General features: G+C 40.6%; 2 protein-coding genes across 5 annotated transcripts in view; both read right to left on the bottom strand.

Annotated features, from left to right (window-relative positions):
- Positions 1-8067: 8067 nt before the first annotated feature.
- On the bottom strand, positions 8068-17576 carry EIF1AX (eukaryotic translation initiation factor 1A X-linked). The gene is made up of 7 exons (XM_040582548.1): positions 17447-17576; positions 16368-16451; positions 14497-14600; positions 12811-12861; positions 11761-11842; positions 11561-11652; positions 8068-9437 (listed from the first exon to the last, which is right to left on the bottom strand). The coding sequence occupies exons 1-7, from the start codon at positions 17460-17462 to the stop codon at positions 9432-9434; spliced, it is 435 nt and encodes a 144-aa protein (XP_040438482.1). The 5' UTR covers positions 17463-17576; the 3' UTR covers positions 8068-9431.
- Positions 17577-19063: 1487 nt separating this feature from the next.
- RPS6KA3 (ribosomal protein S6 kinase A3) overlaps positions 19064-26483 on the bottom strand; it is an 80470-nt gene continuing 73050 nt past the window's right edge. For all 4 annotated transcript variants that reach the window (XM_040582545.1, XM_040582544.1, XM_040582546.1 and 1 more), the window contains 2 exons: positions 24356-24496; positions 19064-23170 (listed from right to left, as the gene is read on the bottom strand). In XM_040582545.1, coding sequence (XP_040438479.1) covers positions 23048-23170; positions 24356-24496 — 264 coding nt within the window. In that variant the 3' untranslated portion in view covers positions 19064-23047. The remainder of the gene's footprint in view (positions 23171-24355; positions 24497-26483) is intronic.

Genomic DNA, 26483 nt, shown 5'->3' with positions numbered 1-26483 from the left:
GAGGGTCAGTGTTAACTCCCCAAATATTGTGAAAGTTTAAATTTCTCAGAACTCTAGTTTGGGGAGCGCTCAGTGGTTAACACCTTGTCTCTTCAGGCATGCACGCATCATCTACACAAGAGGCTTGGAACAGGGGCTAGAGGACACTTGGCCTTTAATTCTAGGCACAGCAAAGGAAGCTATTCCAAACCTGCTGTCCAAAGGCATATTCTCAGTATGCTATGCATAGATGTGATTATTTGAGCTGGAAACATTTTCAGATCTAGCAATACTTTCCTCTGTCAAACTGCACAAGCAACCTACAAAAGCAGAAGAATGTGCCCCATCTTCTGGATGCACCTCATAGCCAAGTTTTGCTGAGGGATTCAAAGGTAAATACAAAAGAAGAAACGACATTTTAAATAGCCTCCAGGGTTTGGTAAATGAGTTAACTTTTTGCTCCAAATGATTGCCATGGGTTGGGTGCCTCTAAGCTGAATGGAGCCTCATGCAGCTGAATGAAGAATGGTCTTACAAACTTCTAAAAATAGAGGCTGGAGGAGCACACAGCTAACTGGCATCATCAAATTTGAATGCTTTTGTGATGGCATGCTGAACAAAAGTTTGAACAGAGGTTGAGACAGTATTTCTGCATATCTCATTGAAAAGGGCAGTTCTGGGGAACACCTAAGGGTTCAGAGAAGCTCTGAGCAGCCCTGTCACCGCAGGATGTGGTTCTGCTCCATGGCAAATCTCAGCAGGCTGCTAGCAAGGCAAACACCGACACACCTCTATGGAGGGAATAGAAGAGTTGAAGCATTTTCAGATGGGGTGGGGAGTGTCCAACAGGTGCCTAGAGAGACACTCAACTTGGAGCTGAAGGTCTAGCACTTTCCTAGTATGTGATGAAAAGAATTGTTTTTTTTCAGTCCTGAAAGAGGAACATATTTTCCCCTTTGTAATCTACTGTTCTAAAATGACTCCAGTATCCTGCTAGCATATATAGAGCTGTCAGGAAGCTCAGCTGTAAATCACTAATGGAACAGACTCCAAGGGGAAACTGCTTTTTGATCAAAAAGAACAAATCTTGTGCTGCTGTCTTCAAGCAATGCCACTAAAATAAGTATTTCTGATTGGAGTTGAGTGCCCAATCCAGATTCCTGATCCATGCCCAGAGCACACCCGTGGAACCTGGTCACTTGTAAGATCAAAAATCTTTTTCCTGACTTTTTCTGAATGACTCTCATCCTCATCCCCGTTTCCCTAACTGAAAAGGGAAGGGTTTACCATGACACAGTGAGCTCCAGCTGGGCAATCCCCAAGCTGGTAGGCTTTGGAAGTGGGAGATCATACAAAAGGTCATAGACAGTGAAATCTCTCCTATTTCCTGCATTTTTCTCTAGCTGCTTTTGGTTATTTCAAAAGCAGGATGGGAGGGTTCAGGTGGTCTGTTCAATCAGACAGAGATTGGCTATTTTCACATATTTATCAAGTGCACAGTTCACGTACCAAACCTGAAATATTCCAAGGTATTACAAGAGATGAAGTGCACTTACTTAGAGCCCTATTACTTGAGATTAAAAAGAGACTAATTGAGGAAGTGCAATAGAGTGTGGTGGAGGTGGAACAAGAAACAACACTTACTTTGTCTGCCACCTCTGGATTTCTTAATCCAGAGGTTAAAATTTACTGGGAAAGGATTTATAGTGGTGGGGGTGGAAGATCCATGCCCAATACATTTCAAATCTACTTACTGTGCTAGTAATGTGCCTCGGGCACTCCGTCTCTTATCACAAGCAATAGACTGTTACTGGAAGAAAGAATTTAGTCTAACAGAACAGTTAAGTGTAGGCTTTAGTAAGCATAAAGATAAGATACCTCTTTAACTGAATTATGGTTAGTGAGTTATGTATGCTCTTTGAAGTAGCTGCCATACAAACCAATCTTTAAAATATTTCTGAAAAGTATTAATGTATGGCTTGATAAATAATTTTCTAACTACAATGTCCACATTAAGTTATTTTGAAACATCCACGTTCAGCGATGGCATACAGTTACCAAAGATTCCTTGATCCTTTGAAGTTTTTGGAAGAAGCCAGGAGCTCAGCTAAACAGCTTTATTTCTGTGTGTCTAAGTTCTAGTTACATATATATGTGCTCCCCTTGAGGGAAAGTACGGTTTTGGGAGGGAGGAAAAAATGAAATATGCTTAGTTAGCCATTGGAAGGAACATGAGTGAAGATGTAACCACAACTTTAGGAAAAACAGTAGCTTAGCTGATGCTCCTACCAAGTTCATCTACATGGTATGTTGAAGTAAAATAAAAAGAATATTATTTTTTACAGGAAGGACATGGAAAAGATAATTATTAAGGCATATTAAAATATTAGGAAGAACACTATGTTCCCATGATAACGATACTTCTCACAACAGAGGAAATAGATGAAAAGTCTCTTGAAAAATGTCAACAACGATCAGTACAAGAAAACTAGTGTAATGAAAAATAAAAAATTAAGCTAAATAAATGGTACACGAGTACCTGACATTAATTGAGAAATCATAAATTCAAGGACTTTGTCCCAGAAGAATTAGGTTTTCAGGGGAAGATGAAAGGATATTTACTTACTCTTATAGCGTGATATGAACAAACAATATAAAATTATAAAGTAATGTTTTCTACAGTCATATGTGCAAACGATGTGTGAGTACAGAAAAAGCAAAAAGAATCAAACCCCTATTTGATGAAGAGTAAATATTATTTCAAAAATCAGTAATAAGTAGATTACCTGTTTTAAGGAGGGCTTGGGTATTAAAAGAGGAAACTATTGGGTGCCATACACTCCTCCCTTCCCTTTTTTATTATTTTAATTGATTTAGAAGATATCAGCAAGTGATCAGAAACTGTCATGCTGTCTTCTCAATATGAAGGTACCGGCTACTTGGCATTCAAGCTGTTTCTTCCAAATGCTTCCTCATACCCTAAATCAGAAACACATCTTCAATGCTTTTTGCTTCTCTAACATCTGTCTATGTAACTATTGGTAGGTTAAGCTAAGCTGCCTGTAACAGCACATGTTCAGCAACTAGCTATATTCTTTTTCTTAATTACCATACATTAGTTTCTGTATTGGTGTATACTCAATACTACAGTTAACCTTCACTTTTGTAATCCTAAACAGTAACGTTACAGCAGTTTAGTTTAAAACATTTCATGAAGCCTGAGATCACTCTTCCTACCATTATAGACACAATGTACACCCAGCCATGTGATAACACCAGTTCAGACTGGGGAGAGGAGGGAAAGAAGAGGTGGCTATTGAGGGTTTACTGCATAATTAGAGTAGTTACTCTTGGCTTTTCCCACTTACTTTTCAGCAACTGTTTCATTAGTTGGTGGTACTATAACAATACACCCATGACAGTATTTGTTCCACTTATAGGTGGCATACTCACATTTTTAGTGAAAAAATTCCTACGCTGTTGCACATGTCCAACACCTTTGTGAAACTGGCCCTCTATTTTGGGAAGAGGTTTCTGCTCACTTGCTGCTACTCTGGTTAACAGTAGCAGTCCATAGACACACTACTCGGTTGCAAGTGGTATAAGCTGCTGCTAAGGCGACCGAGCTGACAACCATAGCAGGATACAGCAGGGTGCCCATTACTTCTGCCCCAGTCACTCAAGTGGAATACAGTAAGACTGGACAACCACACCAATGGGTCTTAAGGCATCTTTTAAGATATTTTCAGCTCACAGGACTGGCAGAACCATCTAACGTCTTAATGAATACTAAAATCAGTGGATGCACCCATACTTTTTCTTTCCAAAGTGGCTAGTGCCATTTAGATGCGAAGAACCAAACGTTCCATTAAAAGTGTCATAAGCCACAGGTTCGCTGAGAATAGCCTAACCAGAAGGGCCTGCAGTATCTAACAGCTGCAAATGCCTAAACACTACTGCTGCAGAGCTGGTGAAGCTATTTACCAAATCTAGGGGAAACCTACATCTATGCACACTGACAACTGATCTGCGGCGTCTTCCTTTCCACTTCTATTCAGGCTCCTACGCTGCAGTCAATTAGCAGCATAGGACTGCGGGGTTATATTGCCAATCTGAAGATCTATTTCTATATATTCCATCACACCCTACGCAGTTACTTAGCACTGGCTACTGCTGCCATTTTCACCAAAATTTAGGATCTAGCTGCATGGTCCCTATGACTGAGGTGTTGCAAGACTCTCCACCTGCTCAGCTACCTGCTGCGTCAGTTGATGATAAACATCCCAGACCTATTCCAGAGCAATTTGACAAGGTAAGTTGGGACACTTGGGCCCATAGGTTTAGAAGATGGCAAGCTCTTCCACAGCTTTCTGGCATCTTGAACTTCTTAGTGAGCATCCAGGACTACAGCTTTAACCACTGTAGCTTCTGTATACATCCCCAGCTTCAGCCACGAGCAAAGGAGAACGTTCCACTGAGTCAGGCAGAAAAAGAGTAAAATTATTCTCAAAACCTCGTTAGGGCATCCTTCCCCACCCCTCACCACTGTCTACTACAACTAGTCTTAAAGCCTTCTAAGTCAGAAGCTGTTTCCTCAAGCACTTTGCAGCACTTCTCTAAGCACAGAGCCTAAAGACAGTAACTGTGGCGAGTCCTGTCACTGTCTTGAGGATTGTCACAAAGCTGAATCCTCTGTGACAGCAAGGTACCATGGATTGTGGAATGTATATAACCCATGCAGGTCTGGGTGTCCCACGGGGATCCTCCAGCATATCTGCTGCTCTTCACTGTATTTCCTACAGATGGGAACAGCCGTACCCACTGCGTGTTGCTGCCAGTGCCAGGTTTACACCTCAGCCGGTGCTTATGCATTTGAATCGGCTCGGTCTTTAGAAAGACGACAACCTACTAGAACAAACTTTTAAAAAACCCCAAATCCTAAGTATTTCCGTTGCTGACAAGATTTATTGCAGACATTGGGCACCTCAAAGTCCCTGAAACCATGCGATAGAAAATCTTCCTAAGGAGAAGCTGAGGCAACCTGCTTGCTCTTGATCTGCCGAGGTCGGTTTGGTTTTTTGCTTGTCTGCTCCCTCCAGAGGCCAAGCACGCAAAGGCGTTTTGCTGATGATCTTCCTCAGTCGGGAATAAAATTCATTAACTTAACCATGGAGAACAGCAGGGCTGGTTAAGGAATACAGATGCTAGTGACCACAGAAGAGACGCCCACACTATCGCAGCCTAGATACAAAAATATGAGCTACCCACTTTTGCAAGAGGGAAGAATGAGTGCCTACAAAACACAGCAAGAGCACTTCAAAAGATAATTTACTGTTAGGCCAGTGATGCAGTAATTAATAGGCCCCTTAACTGATACCACCTTCTGATTAACCTTTCCTTTCTTGAGCGGACAGCCTGGATATAAATAAAACTGCCGTGCAAGTGTCCTCTCTTGTCTACAAACACCCATGTAGTGAACTCATAGGACAGACAACCCAGCCCTTTTTAAAAGTATTTTTGTCCCACTAAGCATCTACAGGAAAGTCTGAAAATAAAATTGGTGTGATTAGAACATCTGGATCGCAACTGCAGCCCAGGAGCAAACAAGTGCTTGGAAGGAGAAACCAGCCTTCAGATGCTTGGTGGCACCCTGCTGCTAGTACCTACTGCCTAGATGGAATTACCACATGGAGGTACTCACAATTTTCAGTTTGCCTCTCTATTTGGTCGAGATTGTCTTTTATAATCACAAAGTTGATCTTTGGTATTTTGTTGGGCAAGATATAGCACATGTATCCTGAATTAATCAGTAGGGACTCTTAACTCATGCTTGCTGTGATTAATAATAAAGGAAAGGCATTCTTCCTGCTCACCTCTTCTCCCTCCTGCTCCAAAGGGAAGGGCATACACAGCCCAAGAAATAAATTCTGAATTCATTGTTTTGTATCAAAATCAGAAAGCATCGCCAACAGCTACCTCCACAAAAACCAGCAATGGGCCTCAAGTTTAGAGGGACGAATAAAGCTGCACTCGGAATATTCCAAGGTTACTTCAGATAACACTTCCTTCTTCCCACATCTTCCAAAAAAAATTGCACTTACTTTGATTTTTAAGTCCTCACCTCTATTAAGTGGTCAAACTACCTATATATATATATATACCTATAGCACGGCATCCACAGATGAAAAGTCTTGAGTCCTCTAGTGAACCATATGATACAGGTATTCTAGTCCCACAATATTAGTGTTCAGTAACAGCAAATAATTATGGCTTAGATTGGAGCTTGCTCAACAGCAGTTGACACCCCAATTTGCCCGAGAGTGGGACTTACCTTGTCACCAGAGGGCCTCAGGGAGCGGCGCCACAACCCAGAAGTGACACCAGTCCGACCTGTTCATCTCGGCCAACCCAGCCCACGTTACAGCCAGGTACCACAGCGAGCAAACTGCCACCCACCTGCTCATTTTCATTCACAGACATCACTCTGATTACAGAGCAATCATTGTGTCAGCCTAACCTCCATCAGCTTTTGGACTGTACATTCATCTAAGCGTGTGTGTGTACATACACGATACCACATATATGTATGGTATGTATCATATCAACGTATGGCACTAGCACGTAAAGTGCACTGACCTGATACAACCTATTGGTAGTAACAAGTAAATGGCACCGAGCTCAATGAGCAGCGGTTACTGGCTCCTCCTCTTCTTGCATAAGGAGAGGTGGTTTGTTTGTGTGGGGTTTTTTGCACTTTTTAACCATATACTTTTTTTAACAAAAAAATAAAAATCAATATAGTCTGGACTATATCTGTTAAGAATTAGGCTGGAAAAGCATTAAGGCTGCCCAACAAAATGCACAGCTGCTCCTATTATAAAGCAAACACAGAAAGATGATTTAGAACAATGAATAAAAATCACATCTCAAATAAAAATCACAGGGAAGATCTCAAAGTGGGGAACACCTTAGAGAACACAAAGTTTACACTGTAGCTGCAGTTTTGAATCCCTACTTTCAATTTCACACTGCCAGCAGCAGTTACCAAAGTTAAACAAGAATAATCAAAAATTTATCTAGAAAATACTCTTACAGACAGAGCACCTTTCAGAGCTGCACAGTCGGCAATCTTGCAGCTGCTCCTTTACCACCGTTCTTTGCGTGGAGACACTGACGTGAGAGCCACTTGTGCAAGCTGGTTTTCCCCCTCAAAAGAGAAGCAAGAGACAACACAAAGCTGCCTAGATTGGGCTATGAAAGGGGCTTTAGCAGCAGACAGAGACACAAGCTGAGGAAGTGTATTCAAGGAAGGCGATGCAGCCTAGCACTTAAGTAGAAACTAGATGGTGTTGAGCCAGAGCATTAATAGGAAATTAATAGTTAAACAGGAAATTTCCTTAAAAACTCTGCAGAGTTAGGCTGAGCCAGGCACGAGCCTGGGAGCAATAAAGATTGGAAGGAACCTCAGGGCAAACCACAACTCATTCTGCCAGGAACAGTTTCAATTTTGTCCCGCAGCTAAGTCTCTGTTATACTGGAGGACTCTGGTAGGGTGAAGTAAGTTTCTTGCAACAGCACCGTATTCATTTGTGTACCTCCTCACCACTAACCACGCACTTTACATTTTTCCCACATGTACAAGATTGGTTTTGGCAAGTATCATTTCCATAATACCTGTATCTTCAGTAAACATTCACTGTAATTTAATCATTAACCTTTCTGCTAGCACAACTGAAAACAGATACCTTCTGCACTTGGACCTCAAGATCAGTTTTGAAAGCTTTTAACCATTTTCAGAGCTGCTCACAGTCTGCTTAATATGTTGAAAAACCAGTGAGATTAGTATCTTTTCCCAATATTTGGCAAATTTTTACAACAAATATTTAAATCCCATTAAACACTTGGCAAAGTTACTTAATACTAGGAAAATGTTATCCCTAGAATAAGATACCAGATCCATGTAAGGAAAACTGACATTACAAAAGAAGAAAAATGTAAAAGACGACGACATTTTCGCAAAAGCTCTGGAAGTTCAAACCTAGCAAAGAACTCCTTAAAAATCATGCAAAGCAATGAGGCCACTCCACATTTAAAGCCATTTTGTTTTTATCTATCGGGGTAGTCACTTTACATCATACCAAAAAGACTCTATAACGAATACAAGTGTCAAGAATCAGATTTTTATGGCACAAAAGGAAGTTTTCCATTAACCTGCTTTCAGAGTTGCTGAATACATAATTGAAGACAAAGAAACTAAGGCTACCACAAAATAATATTTGCATGATGATGTTAGTCTTTATTCAGCTTCTTAACTGACTCCTCCAGTCTGAAGGCGGAGAAGAATCTTTCCATTAGTTTGCTTCAGTGATTTATTCTGGATGAAAAGATTCTTTTTCTACGTTTGACACAAGTTTATTTTCTCATTTATATTGTTATTCAAAGTTCACATAAGCTTTAATGTTGTACCTTACAATGTATGGAATTTAGATTAAAATAAAACTCTACTCTTAACATAACCTTTTCTATAATGTAAAAATATTCTACATGTTTAACATATCAAGAATATTAAGCATTCACTTTGGGGAAAAACTATTTAACATGGTTTTTAGTCCAAACCCAGCTGTTACGGTTTTGTATTTTTGTATCCCTATTAAGTTGGGTGCCACCCAGTTTTCGTCTTCTGCAACTACAGCTTGACTACTGCACTCAGAACACAGAAGAACTATGCATACAAGACAGTTTTCAACAACTGCAAATTTGAGATGCTGCTTACTTTTTATCTTCACTCCTCCCCTACCCCTCCACTGCGGCAAATTTACATCTTTGAAATAATGAGAGTTTTTAATTATCAAAATCAGTATAAAAATAGCAGCATGCTACTAGACATGAAAAGCAGATTCATCATGCATCATGAATTTAAATGCAGATCTCTGCCTTCCTTTTATATTATCAAAATCTTTTTAAAGTTAACATCAAGGCAAGGGGTATAAGGACAGACACTGCATAGTATGATTTGATACTAATCCGAACTGGGTATTTGTGTTCAATTAAAATCCATGATAATTACAGGGTAAACAATTTTTATTTCAAAATACAAGTTTTAACTGGAATTGTAGTGATGAAAGCAGAAGAGGGAAAAATGTCGTCTTTTACAGCCCACGTCACTGTATCTCACTTACATCCAGAAGTAAAAGCTTTAATTGGTGAAGAGACAAAATATTTGTGGTGTTTCACTGAACCTTCGTGATAATCCAGCATTATCCATTTCTAAAGAAATATAAATACTTTAAAACAACATTGAAAATAAATCCTTTTGATGTAACAAACTACACTCCTTACTGAGAATTTTCAGTCTTCTTAAAAGAAAGGGACTTCACCCAAAAAATAATCAAAATATCAATGTAGAACAATCCTCGGAGGAAAAAAGTCGGAATGTAAACCTCTGTTCCAAATTAGATCTGAAAAGCAAAAACACCACAGCATGTATTTAATTTGCATGCATTTTTCATCAAGCAGCAATTTCTTTAAGCTCTTTTTATGGTTCAACAGGAGATTCCGAACTCAGTTCAGTCCTGTTTTTGCCTCGGCTCACATCCTGTTTTCTTAATACACAATTACTCTACTTTTATGTCGTGTGTGTTGTCGTGTTCACCCCCCCCCCCCCCCCCCCCGTTACCATTGTTATGCAGGTAAGCAATTCTGACAATATAATTATGCATCAACAGTACAAACATAAATTAGCCCATGATTCTCAAAAACTAAAACAAAACAGAGTTTAAGGGTAACTTCCCTAAGCAGTGACTATTCAAATTAATTTATTGGCAAAATAAATGATTTTCTAGGCATTCTTCTGACATAAACAACAAAGGAAAGGTTCCACCAAGCCTTTCATTTTAACTATGACCTTGGAAGCCGCACTTCATCCTAGCTAGACTAGAACGATCCTCAGAGGAGTTCAAATTTTCTCTCCTTATGTCTTTTCCCTTCTTAAAGCACGATATTATATTGCATAGCTGACAGAACCTCAAAAACAATCATAGCTGCTCATTGAAAAACATTATCCCACACAAAGATCCATTAGTTTGCAAATTTTATTATTTCAATGTTCCTACAGCTTCTAATCACTTTGACATCTTGCAATAGCTTCATTATTAAAAGCATGCAGTACTAGAAAGTGTCTGTAGCTTCAGTAAGCTAAACCTTCAGTAAGCTCAACCACTGACAGATCCAAAGTGCAGCTTTCAAGTCTGGAGAAAAATTCATCAAGATTTTGATATTTTTAAAATATTTGATCTGATGCATCATATAATGAGAACCTCAAAAAAGTCAAGTTAATGTAAGCATTTAAAGAGAATTAGTCATATTACCAACTCAGAGAGAGGACTAAAAAGATGAAGAATTAAGACATAATAATATACTTAGAACAGTCTATCCAATTAAGTTAACTCACTGGCTCAGTAAGTTACTACTTATCCTCTCAGCCAGTTGACCCTGCACACATTTATCTCTCAACTGCAAAAAAAAGTGCATCATCTTGGAAAACATTTCACAGCAGATTCTGCTTCTACAATTTGCTATATAATCTGAAGTATAATCATTTTACTACTACAATTTAAGAGCGTGCATGGTCAGTTACTACAGCTTAGCGGTAAGCAGTAACACAACTGATTGTGACAACCTGTAAATTCAGGCCTACGGTTAACTTTAGCAACAACCAAGATGCAGCTTTTTATGTAAACAAAAATGGACACTTAAGTCTTTGCTTTTCTTAACAACACAAATCTCTCAATTATTTCTGTAGTTAGTATTAGATAGTGAGTTTGTTAAATCTACAGAGGAATCAGAATTCATGGAATTCACCAAAACATCTGCATAACCTGTGGCCTATTCCAGCATTTGGTGTCCAACGCAGTTGCATCAGCAGTTTATGGCTCTCCCTGCCCTGACCGAGCTGGCCACAGCTGCCCTACATGGCACCAGAGCTGACCCACCAATCTTTGTGCCAGCTCCCCGAGAGGTCTTTCTGGCCTGCTGTGCAGGGGATATAAGGAAATCCTACTAGTCTGCTAAACCTTCCTATACTGTCTATTTTGCTTTCCACCAGGAGCTTGTTGTAAGGAGCTTACGCTTCAGAGCAGTACCGAGGGCTACAATCAGTTCCTTCAGTACAAACACACCCAGCTACAGCCATGCGTGTAGTCGTCGACTCACCTAAACGCAACTCCTCGCGTGCACACGCACACACTCACTTGAACGGACACTGCTACGTAACACTAGGTCTTTGGGGTCAAATTACATTATTTTTCTTTTAGACATCTTAAGGGTAATGAGAAGACTGTGCTCCATGTGTGTTTTAATAGTATGACACTAAGCATACTATCTACTCAGAGGTCAAGTGGAGGACAACTGTAGGACAGAAGAGAGAACAGAAAGCTGGCATGCACACGTCCACACCACTTTCTGAGGCAGTGCCTGAGGTGAGCTATTTCAAACATCGGTGTATTATTTGCTCTAAAAGAAGTAAAACCAGCTTACTGCCAATGATTTCAAGCATATGACACAAAATATGTTTACTACTTACATCATCAATATCTTCATCATCATCTCCAATATCATCAAACTGGATTTCATCATCATCCCCAGGACCAAATGTGTCTGTTTCATTGATTTTAGCTAAAAAGGAAATTAAGAGAATTTAAGCAGCGCACTCACATCAAGTCAAGACAGACTGAATGTTATTGTCCATTATGAAGTTCCAATTTGAAGTGAGAAGATTCTTACCATGTTCTGGAAGCTCCCCATATGCTTTCAGACTTCTGGCTTCATCTGCATTGTACTTTAGAATAACATCAGCCTTGTTATCCTAAATAAAAATTTATTAGAATTTATTAGTCATCTGTGAAGGAAAAAACCTCACCATTAACCTCAGCAGACCAGTACCAATATTATTTACAGAAAAATAACACCTATATTGTTTACGGAAGAATGTCTTGTCCCACCTTCTCCTCTAGTTCTTTTAAAAGTAAAGTAAAAAGGGCTCATTTGTAGAATATCTTAATTTTTTCTGTCTGACAACTTAATTTTCTCCTATTGTAAGTAATTTGAGAAGTTCAGTTTCATGCCTTTGAAACTAATCTTTCTTCAGAGAACACACATAGTGAGGTGTTTGGTGGTCAGTCAGAAAGTGTCAAAGCTTCCTAGTTTTAAGTAGTTTAATATATACAGTAAACAACAGTATCTTAAATGTTTTGCAACTCTAATGTACATTTCAGAAGCAGAATCTGCCTTCAAATAACTGATGACACAACACTAACATTCATAAAAAGCATTTACTTAATGAAAAATACAACTGTTTTCCATTAACCTTTACAATATTACGTAAAATTACACTAGTATATTTTTGGAAATCTAACTAGAAACTAACCACTGATCAATTGGCCTCTTAAGGCAAAAAGCCTAAACGTTAAGGCTCAACAACTCCCATCATCACAATAAAATGTTTGGTACTTGACTCAGTCTCCCTTATATCACAGGATCCAAGCATCAAACAGCTACACCTTGAAAAAAAAGAGTCAGGTGTGATGCCAACAAGCACCTTCACTCACAAAGTCACAGGGTGCAATTTAGAAGAACAAGTTGAACCAGCATTTGTCATCTGCTCAAGACAACCTTTCTGTAATACAAAGAAACTAAAACTCATGATTTAGCATAACTAAATACAAATTCAAAGAAAGTTAGATGGGAATTTCCTCATGATACCTGCTGTAATTTAACATTAAATAAAGCTGTTTGTAAGGTATTTTGCATTGGCAAATTACATTGAATTTTTACCTGGTAATCCCTTAAGCCAACCAATATAATATCAGATGTATTTATCCAAACCTGAAAGAGAAAACATATGTTATATTGAAGGAATTCAAGTTATGTCATCTAACACGGAGGTCAAGCAGCACATTTAAGTTTACTGAGAGAAATGGAACACTTCACTACAGCCACCATTTTCACTTTCTAGGTTAGAAATAATAATTGGAAATAGCCAATTTCATATTTTAACAGCAAAACCAAGGTTATATTATTTCACATTACAGACCTATTACCAAGATAAATCAAACTTCTTTGAAGAGTTTCTAGTCAACAAAGTGGTTACTAAGCCATAACCTCTGAGAAAACAGATGTAATGCATCAAGCCACCATCTGAACTGAGCTCCATAAAGGCAAACAAGAAAGAGCCCAATGAAGGGGGTGATGGACAAGCACAGTGAAGAGTATGAGAAAATGAAGGGAGTCGATTCTAGCAATTGACTAGGCTAATCAGCCAAACCAAAGCCAGAAGCCTGCGAAACAGCACGTTAATTTAAATGCACAAGACAGAACTATCCCACCATCAGCTTAATTTTTTTTTTGAGGTTAAATATATTTCAGTTGGAATTTCCTTTCTTTTAGCACGAGGAATAGGTAAGTGATGCTATCTGTAGCAGGACATTAATTCTGCAGCACCTAGCATTTATCTACACACATGCTCCACTACCTTCAACAGTTTATTGCAGTGTGTTGCAGGCAGCTAGCAGGGCTCATGTTGATACCAAGATACATGCATTCATTGGTCTCCAAAACCAGGCAGGTGGAACAATGAACAAAGCAAACATCTGTTTTTATTGAGAACAGACTACCTGAGAGGACCTCCTCTGTACCATACACCAGCAGAGGATAGAGAGCTGACGAGGCCAGGAGGTGACACCATCCAAAAATGGCAAAGTTAAGAATGTAAATATGTACACCTGACTTCCCTGAAGGCATACACTTTTGGAGATCAGCTTCGTACAGAAGTATTTTGGGAACTGATGAAGTGGACAATGAAAAGATGGCATCTGAGGTGTCTGAGGGAAGCTGTAAAGAAACCTTCCCAAACTGCCCTTACCAAACTAATCTCTGATAAGTTACCTAGTGAGAAGATGATAATTATTCAGCTCTTCCCCATATCAACCAAAGCAGAGTATCAAACCCTGATTCTTACTGGTTTTGGGAAATAGCATACAAAACCAGGTAGCTCTGGACAACCCTCTTACACCTTTTTCTTCCTATGCTGTGTGTCAATCTTCATGTTAATAGATGTTCTGCTAAACTAAGTACTGATCTAATCTCAGATATAACACATTGATTTTCCAAATAGTCATCATTCCCCATTTACAATTAGGGTGCTTTTTAGTGTTTCATATACATACAAGTTTCTAGTATATGAAGAATTAGTATTTCATCAACAGCCAAAAAAATCTCCCCTGAAATACACACATCCAAAGGTAGCCCTTCAACTACAAGCTTCACTCAAAAGCCAGACTGCCTGTTTTTGTGCCAGCAATAATACAAACAGAAGAACAAACTAGTTTACTAACAAAAATAAGTTTAAGATATTAAGTGCAGTAGAAATGGTAACTTCTGTAACGAGCTACATACATAAATTTTAACAATTACATATCATGCATAATGCCACCGTTCTCTATTGCAATGCTTCAGAATTACCTTTTTTCTTAGTTTCCCTCTAATATGACATAATCTCTTCACACCATCAAAACATAATGCTTCCAGTCTTCCATTGCCTAACATCTTGATCACCTGGGCATATTCTAAAAGAGAGGGTAACATATAGCAAAGCTTCTAAACAAATAGTTTCATGAAACAACCAGTAACTTCTGCCACTGTAATCAAAATTTGCTGTAACATTTTATCAAACATGAACAGCTGTGAGGAGCTTTGATCAGCCACACATGCTGAATGTTATCACAGTTTCTGTATCATTGTTCATGCTAACATTCAAACACTGCTTATTCTTGGTTGTGCCCATACTTTGGTTCCCTCTGAAATGCTTACTAGAGATTTTTAGAGCTATCAGGTCACACTCAGAGTTCGAAAGTTTATGGCAGCATCACAGTGTCTGTCTTAAGTGATAAAATCTCATGCTATCATTGAGGGAAGAGGAGAAAGTGGCACATCTTGTATACCCCACTGATATTTGGAATCCCTTCTGCAGAGGCTCTGTGGAAAAAAGAATACTGTTGTTTAAAGGACACATTCTGGCATCCTCAGAAACTGACTGAAAGGAAGATACCAGGCTTCAGCTGAAAACTATGAAGCTTCTCTCCAACACCCACCCTCAATCTCTCACCTTGTATTTAATCTCCTTCCTTCACCGAGTTGCAGAAATCACTACTGGAGTACTTCATACACTAATAAAGTTTGCAGCATAATGTATTACAATTTAACTAGAAAAAATAAAGCTTGTAAGATTTACAACAACATTATCTGACCACCCATACTCGCCGGGGAGGGGGGAAGTAATATTCAATTAGCTGGAGCAGTATTTCAATATTCTAAAACCTTTCCTTAGCACAAGTTAGACAGTCCAACAAACCACTAGACTATTAATAACTGAGAATAATGTTTGATTAAGCAGATTTTGGCAGGAAGTTGAAAAGGATTTTAAGTTTTATAGGTGCATCAAAATCAACTCCTTTTTTTTTTTTGCTTGTAACTGTCACAGAACATCACAAAGCTTAAAGAATGAGTTCAGCAGTCACTTCTTTTTTTAAAGTGATTCAAGTCAGTACTTTTCCTGCATTTCTAACAAGCCAACTGACTACTTGGTCACTAGACAAGTACCTGCATATATGTTAGCAACCACAAGAGCATGACACACAAGACAGGGTAAGCGAAAAGGGAAGTGAGCTCACTGGCACCAAAAGGCAGGGGAGAGAGGAATCCCAGTCATCACCCTCTGGCTGAACACTCTTGTGGCTTATTTTACCCGACAACATCTATGGACCTCACCTATTGCTCCTGTTTTAGTAATTGTTAGAGGTCCCAGCCCAGGAGCCAATTCAACTAAACCATCAGGGGACAGTGCAAAAACAGTGAGATGCACTGTTCTGCCAGGTCAGTGGCTTTGGAGAGCTCACTGAAGGATCCAAGAAATGTTACAGTTGGTATAAAACAGAAAGCAGGACTGTGCATCCAAGAGACAACTACTGGCAACACTGAATGACATCAGCTAAGCTAGCTGCTTACAGACCTTCACACAGAGCTACTCAAGGGATTTCTAGTGAATGCTTACATATATGCTGTGTTACACAGGCGTCACAATAAAGTCAAGGAGAGGTAAGCTTCATTCTTAAATGATGAAGCTATTTAAAATGTCCCTTTCCTAATGTCTTCTTCCTACACTCAGTATGTCATTTAGAATTCAAATACAACCCCAGTAAGAATACATCTCTTTATTCCCCAATAACTTTGCATTTCTCAGCCATCCAGGTATTTTGTTTATCAACTTTGAACATATGTCACTTACAAGATCTACAGAAAACAACAGCATCGCTGTGCTATAGTTAAAAACTCACCTTGCCCATCTTCCTTGAACACCAGTTCCCTTTTTTCTGACTCATTCTCATTCTTACCTCGTCGCCTGTTTTTACCTCCTTTGCCTAAATTAAAAGGGGGAGAAAAGATACAGTGAACAAAACAATCAGCTATGTGGGCATTTCTGTGCTTGTTTTGTATATGGCTGTTTTTTGAATATTCCATCCTAGATGTTTTGCTTGCTCGTAACATTTTTAGCTCTAAAATTTTTCAACTAAGTAGTAACAATTAAAAGAGCAGACCCTCCGTTACTTGAGATGTTCTGGTTGCTCTGGAGTGACAGATGCCTTCAAGAAGAACTTGCGCAAGATCACCATTTTCAGTTTCCTTGACTGCTGCTTCCAAACACCTCACAAGTAACGATGGGATAACCTGGTGGATGGAACCACCAAAGAGCAGAAGAACGGCTTGAGGGGTTTACTGTAGTGCTGAAATTCCTGAAATACTCAGGAGAAAGCCCACGCTCCAGGCAAAGATTCCCTTTTAAAAGGGCACACACGTGGCAACAGGACTAGATGCCCCTCACGAAGAAGCAGCGTGAAGCAGAAGAGTGGCTCCTATGAAGGACCCCCGCCCCGCCCGCGCCAACGAGCCGCCGTTCCCTTCCCCTCACGCCTCCCTGCCCGTTAAGCAGCGGGCGGGGGGAGAGGGGGGAGAAGCCGCAGCCCCCCCGGGAGCGCTCGGCGGGGCCCGCGCACCCGGCCGCTCCCCCGGCGGCCGCCGCTGACAGCCGGGCCCCGCCAGGGCCTGCCCCCGCCGGCAGCCCGGGCCCAGAGGCCTCCGGCACGCCGCCGGGCCACGAACGACAGGGAGCAGGGCCGGCACCCGCGGCCCAGAAGGGCCCGGAGCGAGAAGAGGGAACCGGCCCAGGGGAGCCCCCGCACGGCGGGGTGGGCTGGGGCTCCCCCGCCCCCTCCGCGTCCCGCTCGCGGGCACCGGGCCGCGGCAGCTCCCACGTGAGAGGCGGCGGCGGCGGGCAGGGCCCCGCCGGGCCCGGCCTCGTCGCTCAGTGGAGGGACGGGCCGCCGCGGAAGGCCCGGCGGCGGGGCGGGCGCCTCACCTTTATTCTTGGGCATGGCGCCGGGCGCTCCGCCGCGGGGCGGCTGCGGGCAGGGGTGGCGGCGGGGGCTGGGGCTTCACGCGGCTCCCGTGAGGCGAGGGCGGGCGGCGGCGGCGGGATGGGCGGCGGGGCCGGGGCTGCGGCTGCTCCTGCTCGTGCGTTCCGGCCGCTGGCGCCGACCGACCCACAGCGCCCCCCTGGCGCGCGGGCGGGCTCGCCACCTCTCGGCCGCGCCGCCTCCGCGCGTGCGCCCCGCGCCCCGCCGCCAGCCCGGCCACTCCCGGCGGCGCAGCCGGGACACGCCTCAATGGGCGCCGCGGTGGGCGGGCGCCGCGCGATTGGCCGGGACTCGGAGCCGGGCGGGGCGCGGGACCAATCAGGGGCTCCAGGAGGCGGTGGGCGGCTCCAGCGGCGGCGCCGGGCGGGCTCAGCGGGGCCGGGTGGCGGCTCCGCGGGGCGCAGCGGGGACACGCAGCAGCCTGACACGGCGCACCGAGTCGCCGCCGCGGCGCTCGGCTGTGGTTTGGTTTGGTGTTTTGTGTTCACGGCACCGACCCCGACGAACGGTGACCACCCCCGCCGCTCGCTCCCGCGGGCGGCCCGTGCGTCGGACGTTAAGGGGACGGAGGGGGCCTGGCCCCAGCGCGCCCACCCGCCGGGGGAGCCTCGCCGCTCCGGGGAGAGCAGGCGCAGTCACGAACGGGAGGGTACGCGCTGGGAAAGCGAAGTACGGCGGGAGGGCACCGCCGCCCCCCCATCCCCCCTGTTCCTCCTTCCCAGAGCTGCTCCAGGCTTACACAGAGCCGCTTTACTCGGAAATCCACGTTACGATGTTGTTAGGCGGGCAGGTTGGAGGCTGGGGCGGGCACGGGGCGGCAGCGACGCAAGGTGTGAATGTCCCCGCGCCGCCCCCACCCCCCGCGCCGCTGTGCTGGGTCCGGCCTCGTACCAAACCTCTCGTGTCCCCTGACGGGTTTCTTCTGGTTCGCTGCAAGACTCCGGTTACATTCCTCATATACTCCCTGTCGCACCTATTGCAATTTGATGTAAGCTGCGCACACTTCGCAAAATTTTCCGATTTTTCCCGGCTGCAAAGCTAAAAAGAATTACGTTGCAAGCTTCCAAGTCATGTGAGCTGCTGAAACACACGGACGTTTTTTTTAATGGAGTACTTATGCATATATCCTAATGTTTCAGATGTTTAGAGGCATATTTGATAATTAAGGAACCGTTATTTTCAATGTCCTGAGCCATACAGGCATTGCGAGTCTCACTGAGCAGCCCCCCCCCCTCCCTGGCTTTTTAAGTTGTACTTGGGTCAGCTGGAGTTTTTGCAGGGTATTGAAATACCAGGTTGCACTTTGGTCATGCTGTGTCATGCATGGGGTCTGTACCATCCACTGAATACCAGCTTTTTCCTTTGGCTCCCTCTTTACCTTACTGATCGTGATCTGACTAAATATGCTGTAATATAATGGCATTTTAACTGACAAACACTTATTAAAAACTCTTTTCTGCTTGGAAACGCGCACAGTATGCTGCAAATGTAGTTCAGTGTTAGTGATGAACATACAACTTCTATAACTGGGCAGAACAAATGACTAATCAAAAAAGCACTTTAAGATGTTTGAAAGTTTATTCATAGTAGAAATTTCAATTTCTTTTGAAGACTACAAAACCTGCCATTAGACAGGAGTACAAGCAATGATACCTTTCCAGAACTGTTCATCGTTACATCTGGAACAGTTCTAATTACACATTAATAGCATGATTGGAACATTTCCTAGATCAGACTTTGAATAAAACGATCATTTAAAGTATTCAGTACAATTTTTCTTTTTCTAAACTAGCATTTCAGTTCTATGACAGCAGTGCCAAGCATCTAACAGATGCCGTTGTAATGGTCTAGAACCAGGTACGATACCACCGATTTCCTGGAACAGTACCTTAGACTCACTTACATGCCATGCTGAGAAAACTAGTATAAAGTATGATTGTATAGAATTGTAGAAAAATATTTTATCTGTGATTTTGTCATTTTTTAAAAATGTTTTAAGTAGATTTTCCCCCCCGCCCCAACTAGGTTGCAAAATAATTACATCCCTCATAAGTACACCTTCCCTTTGATTAGGTCAAGAGTATCAAGATAAAGCTAATCATTTACATCATTTTCATAAGTGAAAATTCATCTATTAACCATTGCTGCTTACTAAGGACCAGCATACTTTGAATCCTTTCCTTCCAATAATAGAAAAGCACAGCTTTAGTTGGTACACAACATTTACAAAAGCAAAACACACACAAAAAAATCCCAGACACGTAAATCTATTTTCGTAGGCCCTTGACTCTTTAGAAAAAAGTTTTAAATATTCTCTTGAAAAACTCCTTCTAAGTTTCAATACAATGTTATAGTGATTATGAATAAGGAACTTTGCCCTTACTGGATATAGATGGCATTTAACGAGTATCGCAACTACACTCTTCCCTTTGTTCTCTCATGCTCTCACACACAGTAAGTGGTAATTTCACACTGAAAAAAATAAACCATGACCTCCATATAGAAAATTCACCTGTATCTGTAGTTCTCCTTTTTCATCCTCTATGACTCTGTATGCTAGAGTTGCTTGCTGTGCTTTGCAGAACGAGAAGCAGTCCAGCAATGAAATTACACGATGTGTCATGCATACTCACATTCTAACAGAAAGATGCTGAGATTCAAAGAAGCATTATGTGGATTTCTTTATAGCTTCTAAAACCCGCAGCTACAAAAACATAAATGTGAAAGTTGTGAACATGGATCCAAAACAGGAGGTAAGGTATGTAAACCCATGTAAGTTTAGCCTGTAACATACACCTCCTGAACAGGGGGGGCCTTTACACCTTGGTTTAGAAAGGAACTTAAAAATACAGTGGATCTAGACTTCAACACATTTGAGTCTGCATGTGCTAAATGGCCCTATTTTAATAGCATTTAAAATGTTCATCCTACGCTGCTGTACATGTGACGTAGTAGCAACATCTGTAAAGTCTAGACTAAATTAACAGCTTACTTGAGAGTGCAGATACATAAAATGTAGGAGTGAACTTTGCTTTACTATTTGGCTAATGACCAGTGAGCTTGAGGGCCACAAAACATGGCTAAGCTAAGACTACTGAAAACTACTTTTTATTATTTTAACAGGGATATCGCCAACAGTGAGGCAGCTTAACACTTCCTCCTTTTGGTCTCCTCGCCAGGTACCTGTGTCTACACGCTTGAGAACACAGGAGAAATTCCTTCCTGAAATGAAATGCTATTACTGACACACTAGCAAGTACTGCTATCCCATTATTTCAACACTATCAGTTTTAAATCTTGTTTGTTGATTAGATATGACAATCTTCTGATTAACACACTTAAAAGCCACTCCAGCAGGTAGATTTTGGTAAGCCTGACTTACACTGACTCACAGAGCTGAAAATACATTTTCTGAAAGGTAAGGTTTTACTCAATTCCTCTGGAACTGCAGACACTGTCAAAGAAAAATTAAAATAGCCTTTTTGTGCCTCTACTTAAAGATGTTTGCTGAAGGAAGGGTAGATGCATCTGTACAGCTAAAGGGAACGTCAATGCTAGAGCACCAAGTAAGGGAAAAATGCTAACTGCTTGAAAGAGCTGTGCATTCAAATTTCTAAGATGTATGGCAGTTTAAAAATCCCTGTTCATTAAACCAATTCTGTAACAATTATATGATGGATTAAATATTTAACTGATTTTTAAGGGCAACAGAAGCGTGATCCTTTGCAAGTTTAACAAAGGAAGCCACCCAAGGAACTCTGAAAAATTTGGGGCAGAAGGAATGCTCTCACATGCATTTACAGCAAATTTGCAGTGTCATAAAGATGATTCTCCCTTTCACAAACCACTGATGATTTTAGGGAAACTAGCAAATTAATCACCGCAAAAGAAATTTAATACCATTAGATCAAGAAAATATCTTCTTATGCAAAACATAAAATTGCACCTTTTAGTTTTTAAATTGTATTGTTCACATAGAGCTGTTCACCCAGCCAATAGCCATTTTCATATCTGGAATGAGCTGATGTAGCATATAATTTCGGTGGAGTGGGACACTCACTGAATCCAAACACATTCCAGTCCACTTCCTCACGTGGACAATTTGATGTTTCAAGATTAGCCATCAAGATGTGCCTGTAATTACTTAAGACACCAAGAGGCCAAGAGTATTAGAAGTTTATATTGGTATTTAAAATGAGTCTTTCACCAGACTTGTTTCCATCTGGAGAAATGTGAGAACACTCACTCTGAACAGCTTCGTCTTCCCTGACTGAGAAAGTATTATTTTCACGGTAAATTATGACCCTGTTCTAACCCCTGACAGGTCTGGATGGCTCTTATCTCATTTTGCTTTGGACGTCAGTTAAAGTTATCAGAAAGTAACTGACAGAACATTAGATCCATCAGTTTTGTAACCACAATGAACGCAGTTTAAACCTACTTTTTGCAGGCTGCTGCTTATTAGTGGTCAATATGTTTTGCTTTATCTTCAATGTTGCCTTTCTTCTATAATGCCAACAATTCACTGAACAAATCCTTTACAGCTTAAACAAAAGTCACAGAATAGAGATAAAATATTAACAATGGATTATAAGAATAAACAATATAGAAATGTCCTCTATTAGAAAGTATTTAGCAATGATTCCTGAGTCCAGAGATTAAATGGGAGAGAAAAAAAAGGGCGTGGCAGGGGAACAAGAGTGAGATATGGGGCAAGTTATCTTTTCTCTGGGTTATATTACCTATTGTATACATAGTATGGTGAGAGATCCACTGTTTAAATTTTGAATACTATAAACAGTATCCTGATTTTCATAACATGACATGCAGCGTCAAAAACATGGAAATGTAGAAAAGACATAGGCAAGGAGAAATACATAGTCATAGTATTACATTCAATAGCTGTTTAACAGTCAGGCTTCTTTTAGAGCTGTCCAACAATATCAATTAATCCAGGTGAACTGTTTAATCAGACTTAATTGTCAGAATGATTAATAATATCTAAGTAAAACAAGGCGTGTATACATTAAAGAAAACAGCACAGAAATGTACTGCTTGTGAACTGTTTACAAAAACGTACAAAATGTTGGATGGCACAAAGTATATAGTGCTAATATAAACAGATTGTTTAAGCTAAGTGCTTAACGTAAACTGTCCATCTCTACCTGTAACAAAGAATATTTTAGGGGGACAAAAAATATTCCTTATAAAAATAATGCTATGTGGTGCAGAGTGCTTTATTCAGTGTATTTTTGACAGAGGTGGCATTCGTAACTCTTCTGGTTTATTCAATCGCGAACATGATCATTTTCATTGTGTTTCCACTTGTCACTCCATTTGAAGCTCCAGTAAGATCAGTAACTTGCCGTCAACAGTTTAAAGCGAGAATAGATGAAAGCAGTAGCAGCAGCAGGAGCAGCAGCATTATAGGTACCAGCTGGGACAGAGTGTGCTTGCAGGTATCTGTCAGATATGTGCTACCTGTCGCCATGATTTGTGCTATCATCTTATGCCATGGTACCAAATACCTGGTTGAGGTCACTTCACAGGGCTGTTGAGGTAATTTTTTTTATACCTCTCCTCTGAGCAAGAGTAGAACGGCCGACTGGCTCCAAAACTGGTGACTGATTACGATTCAAAGCAGAGTAAGTAGCTGCCATTGCACCCTGTGGGGCAGAGGGGAAAAAAAAACCCAAGAAGAGCATGTTGTGACTGATGCACACGCTAGAGATCACACAGCGCTAAGCGCCAGAGATTGTGAACGACTTTTAGCTTCCAGTCTACTTTCATCTACAAAACAGAAACATAACACTGCATTACTCAAACACCAGCAGTGTCAGGAGTGAGCAATTTTTAGAGTAACAAATAGTTTTCAGATGAATCTAAAGCAATTTTACCTTGCTTAAAAAGCCAAACCCAGAAGGTGTAAGATAGATTGCTAAATTAAGTTCTCTCTCCATACGTTGTGAGTTAGTTGGGGAATGAAATCCCATCAGTAGGCTGTCTCTGTTTATCACTTATATAACCACTTCTGTTTTCAACAAAACATTTAAAAATCGCCCACATTATTCAGCACATGGAGATTAAAAAAAAAACAAGTTAGGAAGTTGTGAGCTGTGGGATTAGAACTTCCCCCTCTTTCTACTTGTGTTTTTGAATGCTAGAAATTTCTAATAGCTGACTCAGAGTATTAATTATATGCTTCAGATCCCTTTTATGTTGCACAACAGACATTCTTGGATGTAGGACTGAAGGCAGGGTGGAATACAGAGAACTAGAGTTCAATTATTTTTGATTTCTCTCTGCTTGTTCAAAGTGAAAAAGTTTATCAAGGTCAAAACCAGACTGTGTTTCAAACAGTGCAGAACAGTACAATACCATATTAATTAACACTGCCTTTCTTACTTTTAAACTTACACTGTGATCATGAATATACTATTTTCTTTTAGTCATAGACAATTAACCTCCTCTGAAACTGTTAAAATTAGCCAAACTAATTTTCAGCTCCCCTATAGTCACCTGACAACATTTTTCAGTATCAGAAAAATGATTTCTTCTATACTGGTTTCTTAAGGCAGTTAAGCCTCTCAGTGTAAGTCAGTCCACTAAACTTCAAACCTAATAAAATAGAAGTATTTTTCAAATGTATTAAATTTATTCTCCATGAGTGGGTTCTTCTGAAATCCTGTTACATATTACAAGTTCCCTTTATAGCTTAGGGAAGCTCCCAGTCACAACAACTTTTAAATAGTATTTAGAGGAAACACATGCTACCGTAACTTCTTTTTTAAAAAAACCTTTTGTTTACGCTGATTTTGGCTAAACAGCAAGCTGAACAAAGACCTGCTTACCTTCACTAAGTGGGGAGCATCCTGCCTGTTCAGCTGGTATTGAGGCAACTGGTCACAGTGAACTATCCAGGGGTGACTAAGAACTTGGGCTGCAGTCAACCTTTGATGGGGGTCAACATGAAGCATTTTTGAAACAAGGTCCTGTCAATAATATACAAAGAGTCAATACAGATAGCAGTAAAACTTCAGCTTTAAAATGGATTATAGTTCAAAACTGCAGATTTTAGCAGTATAAAAATATGTTCATAATGTCAGTTTGAAACAGCTGAAAAGCTACCCAGCAATGCTAACACAGATGTTTGATAACAGAACAGGCAGGTATCCAATTAAGTGAGATGAAATACAGAAACATAAAAAATATGCATGTTGGGCTAGAGTAGAGGCCCCACTATGCCAATATTTTACAATGACAAATAGCAGATATGTAGGAAATGAGTACTGGAAAAGGAACAATTAAGAAAACAGAAATGATCCTTCCCTTTGCATGACTTCCTCGGGTCTAAATCTTTCAGCAATTGTGCAAGCTGAAGGCCGAATTTTAGTTCTCGCGCTGGCCATGTACGTACCCTTAGTGTTCTTTACTTCATCCCCTCTGAACTCATTTTGCTGCTTATAATTTTGTTTCCCTCCCCTTCTCAAACACCTTTCACTGTTGTTTCACAATTAAGTTGTGAACCACATGAATAGATGTTTGGTTTTTAACTTCTGCAGAATATATTAATTGAAGGATTCCTGATTTTACTAATAAAATTGTCATATGAGGAAAAAAAGGAATTAGTCTTTCCTCCTTTGTACCACCAGTGAAATGGTACCTTTCATCTGTCACGTCAGTCAACTCTGCTGAGATGAAACACGATATTCTATTTATTGTCCTTACAGCGAAGCGGCTCTTGACATCCGATCAGATTTTCACCTTTGTTCTAGTACACCCTTTTCTACCACCCTTTCTATTCTATATTATCTTTTTCAAATTATGCTAGCAAGAACTGCATACACCAAAATGTTGAAAACAAATTTATACAGCAGCATATTTTATACATGACTTCAGATGACAGTCAGTAAAGGTAAAACCCAAATAACATTTCTACATTAGCCGTTACCTGTGGAGAAACATATTTAGTTGACTACAACTAGATTTAAGGTAAGTTACGTGAGCAATACTGGACATTTTCATATAAAACATTCTTTGTTTTGTAATTCAAATTCAGAATTTGAATATAAAGATATTACTAAAAAGGAATCAAAGTTTTTTTCATAACTAATAGGCTTTTGATTCATAGTAGCCTCCCAAATACAACTGAACAGAATAGCACTGAAGGAAAAAAAAAGCTGATGATACCACATTAGTGTAAACATGTTATTCTAACAGGTTGATTTGCCAATCAAATGAACAATGTGATTTGTGGGAAAATGGATGAGTTATGAGAACAGCACATTAAAAAGCACATCACAAATCAACTGGCAAGAAAAGCACACGTAAATGATTTTTTGGGAAAACAGCACTTCACTGTAGCTGCACAGAAGAAGCATAAAGGGTACTGCACACTCAAGTTTGGAGTCTATTTGCTGTAAAAAATGTACTTTTCAAACAACAAAAAAAGTGTGTAAAATTTTTACTTTGTACAAATGCAGTAAAAAAAGTATACTACTTCAATGGTTTTTTGTTTCTTAAGTGATACGATACCCTTAAGGCCCAAAAGCTCTTAAAGTCCTTAAAAGAATAAACTGCTTAAATCCTAATGAAAGAGTATGAGATACACTGTCTTTGGGTCAGTTCTTCAGAGTTACCCAACAGAAAAATGTGAAAAACTTTTTTTTTTAGCCTGAATCAGTGGAGCATATGGTAATTAGGATATCCTAATAGTCTAAATCAGGATAACGAAAATATCTCTATCATTTTTGGATGTCATGCTTCCACATGAAGTTTTATTACAGCATTTCTCATCATGGATGACCGTGCATGTGTGTGAATACTGATAAAATACACTATATTTCCAAGGATAGTTATTAACTACTACAGTATAATGCACAGCTAATTTTTCTTCCTACATGCAAGTGGCTGTTGAAATGTGGAAAGATCCTAAATGGGAAACAAACTTCTAGGCACATAAAGGATCAGATCAGTACT

The sequence above is a fragment of the Falco naumanni genome, chromosome 2 (assembly GCF_017639655.2).
Source record: "Falco naumanni isolate bFalNau1 chromosome 2, bFalNau1.pat, whole genome shotgun sequence".
Lineage (NCBI taxonomy): Eukaryota > Metazoa > Chordata > Aves > Falconiformes > Falconidae > Falco > Falco naumanni.
The sequence above is the reverse complement of the archived record's forward strand: the minus strand, read 5'-3'. Positions and strand labels throughout refer to the sequence as shown.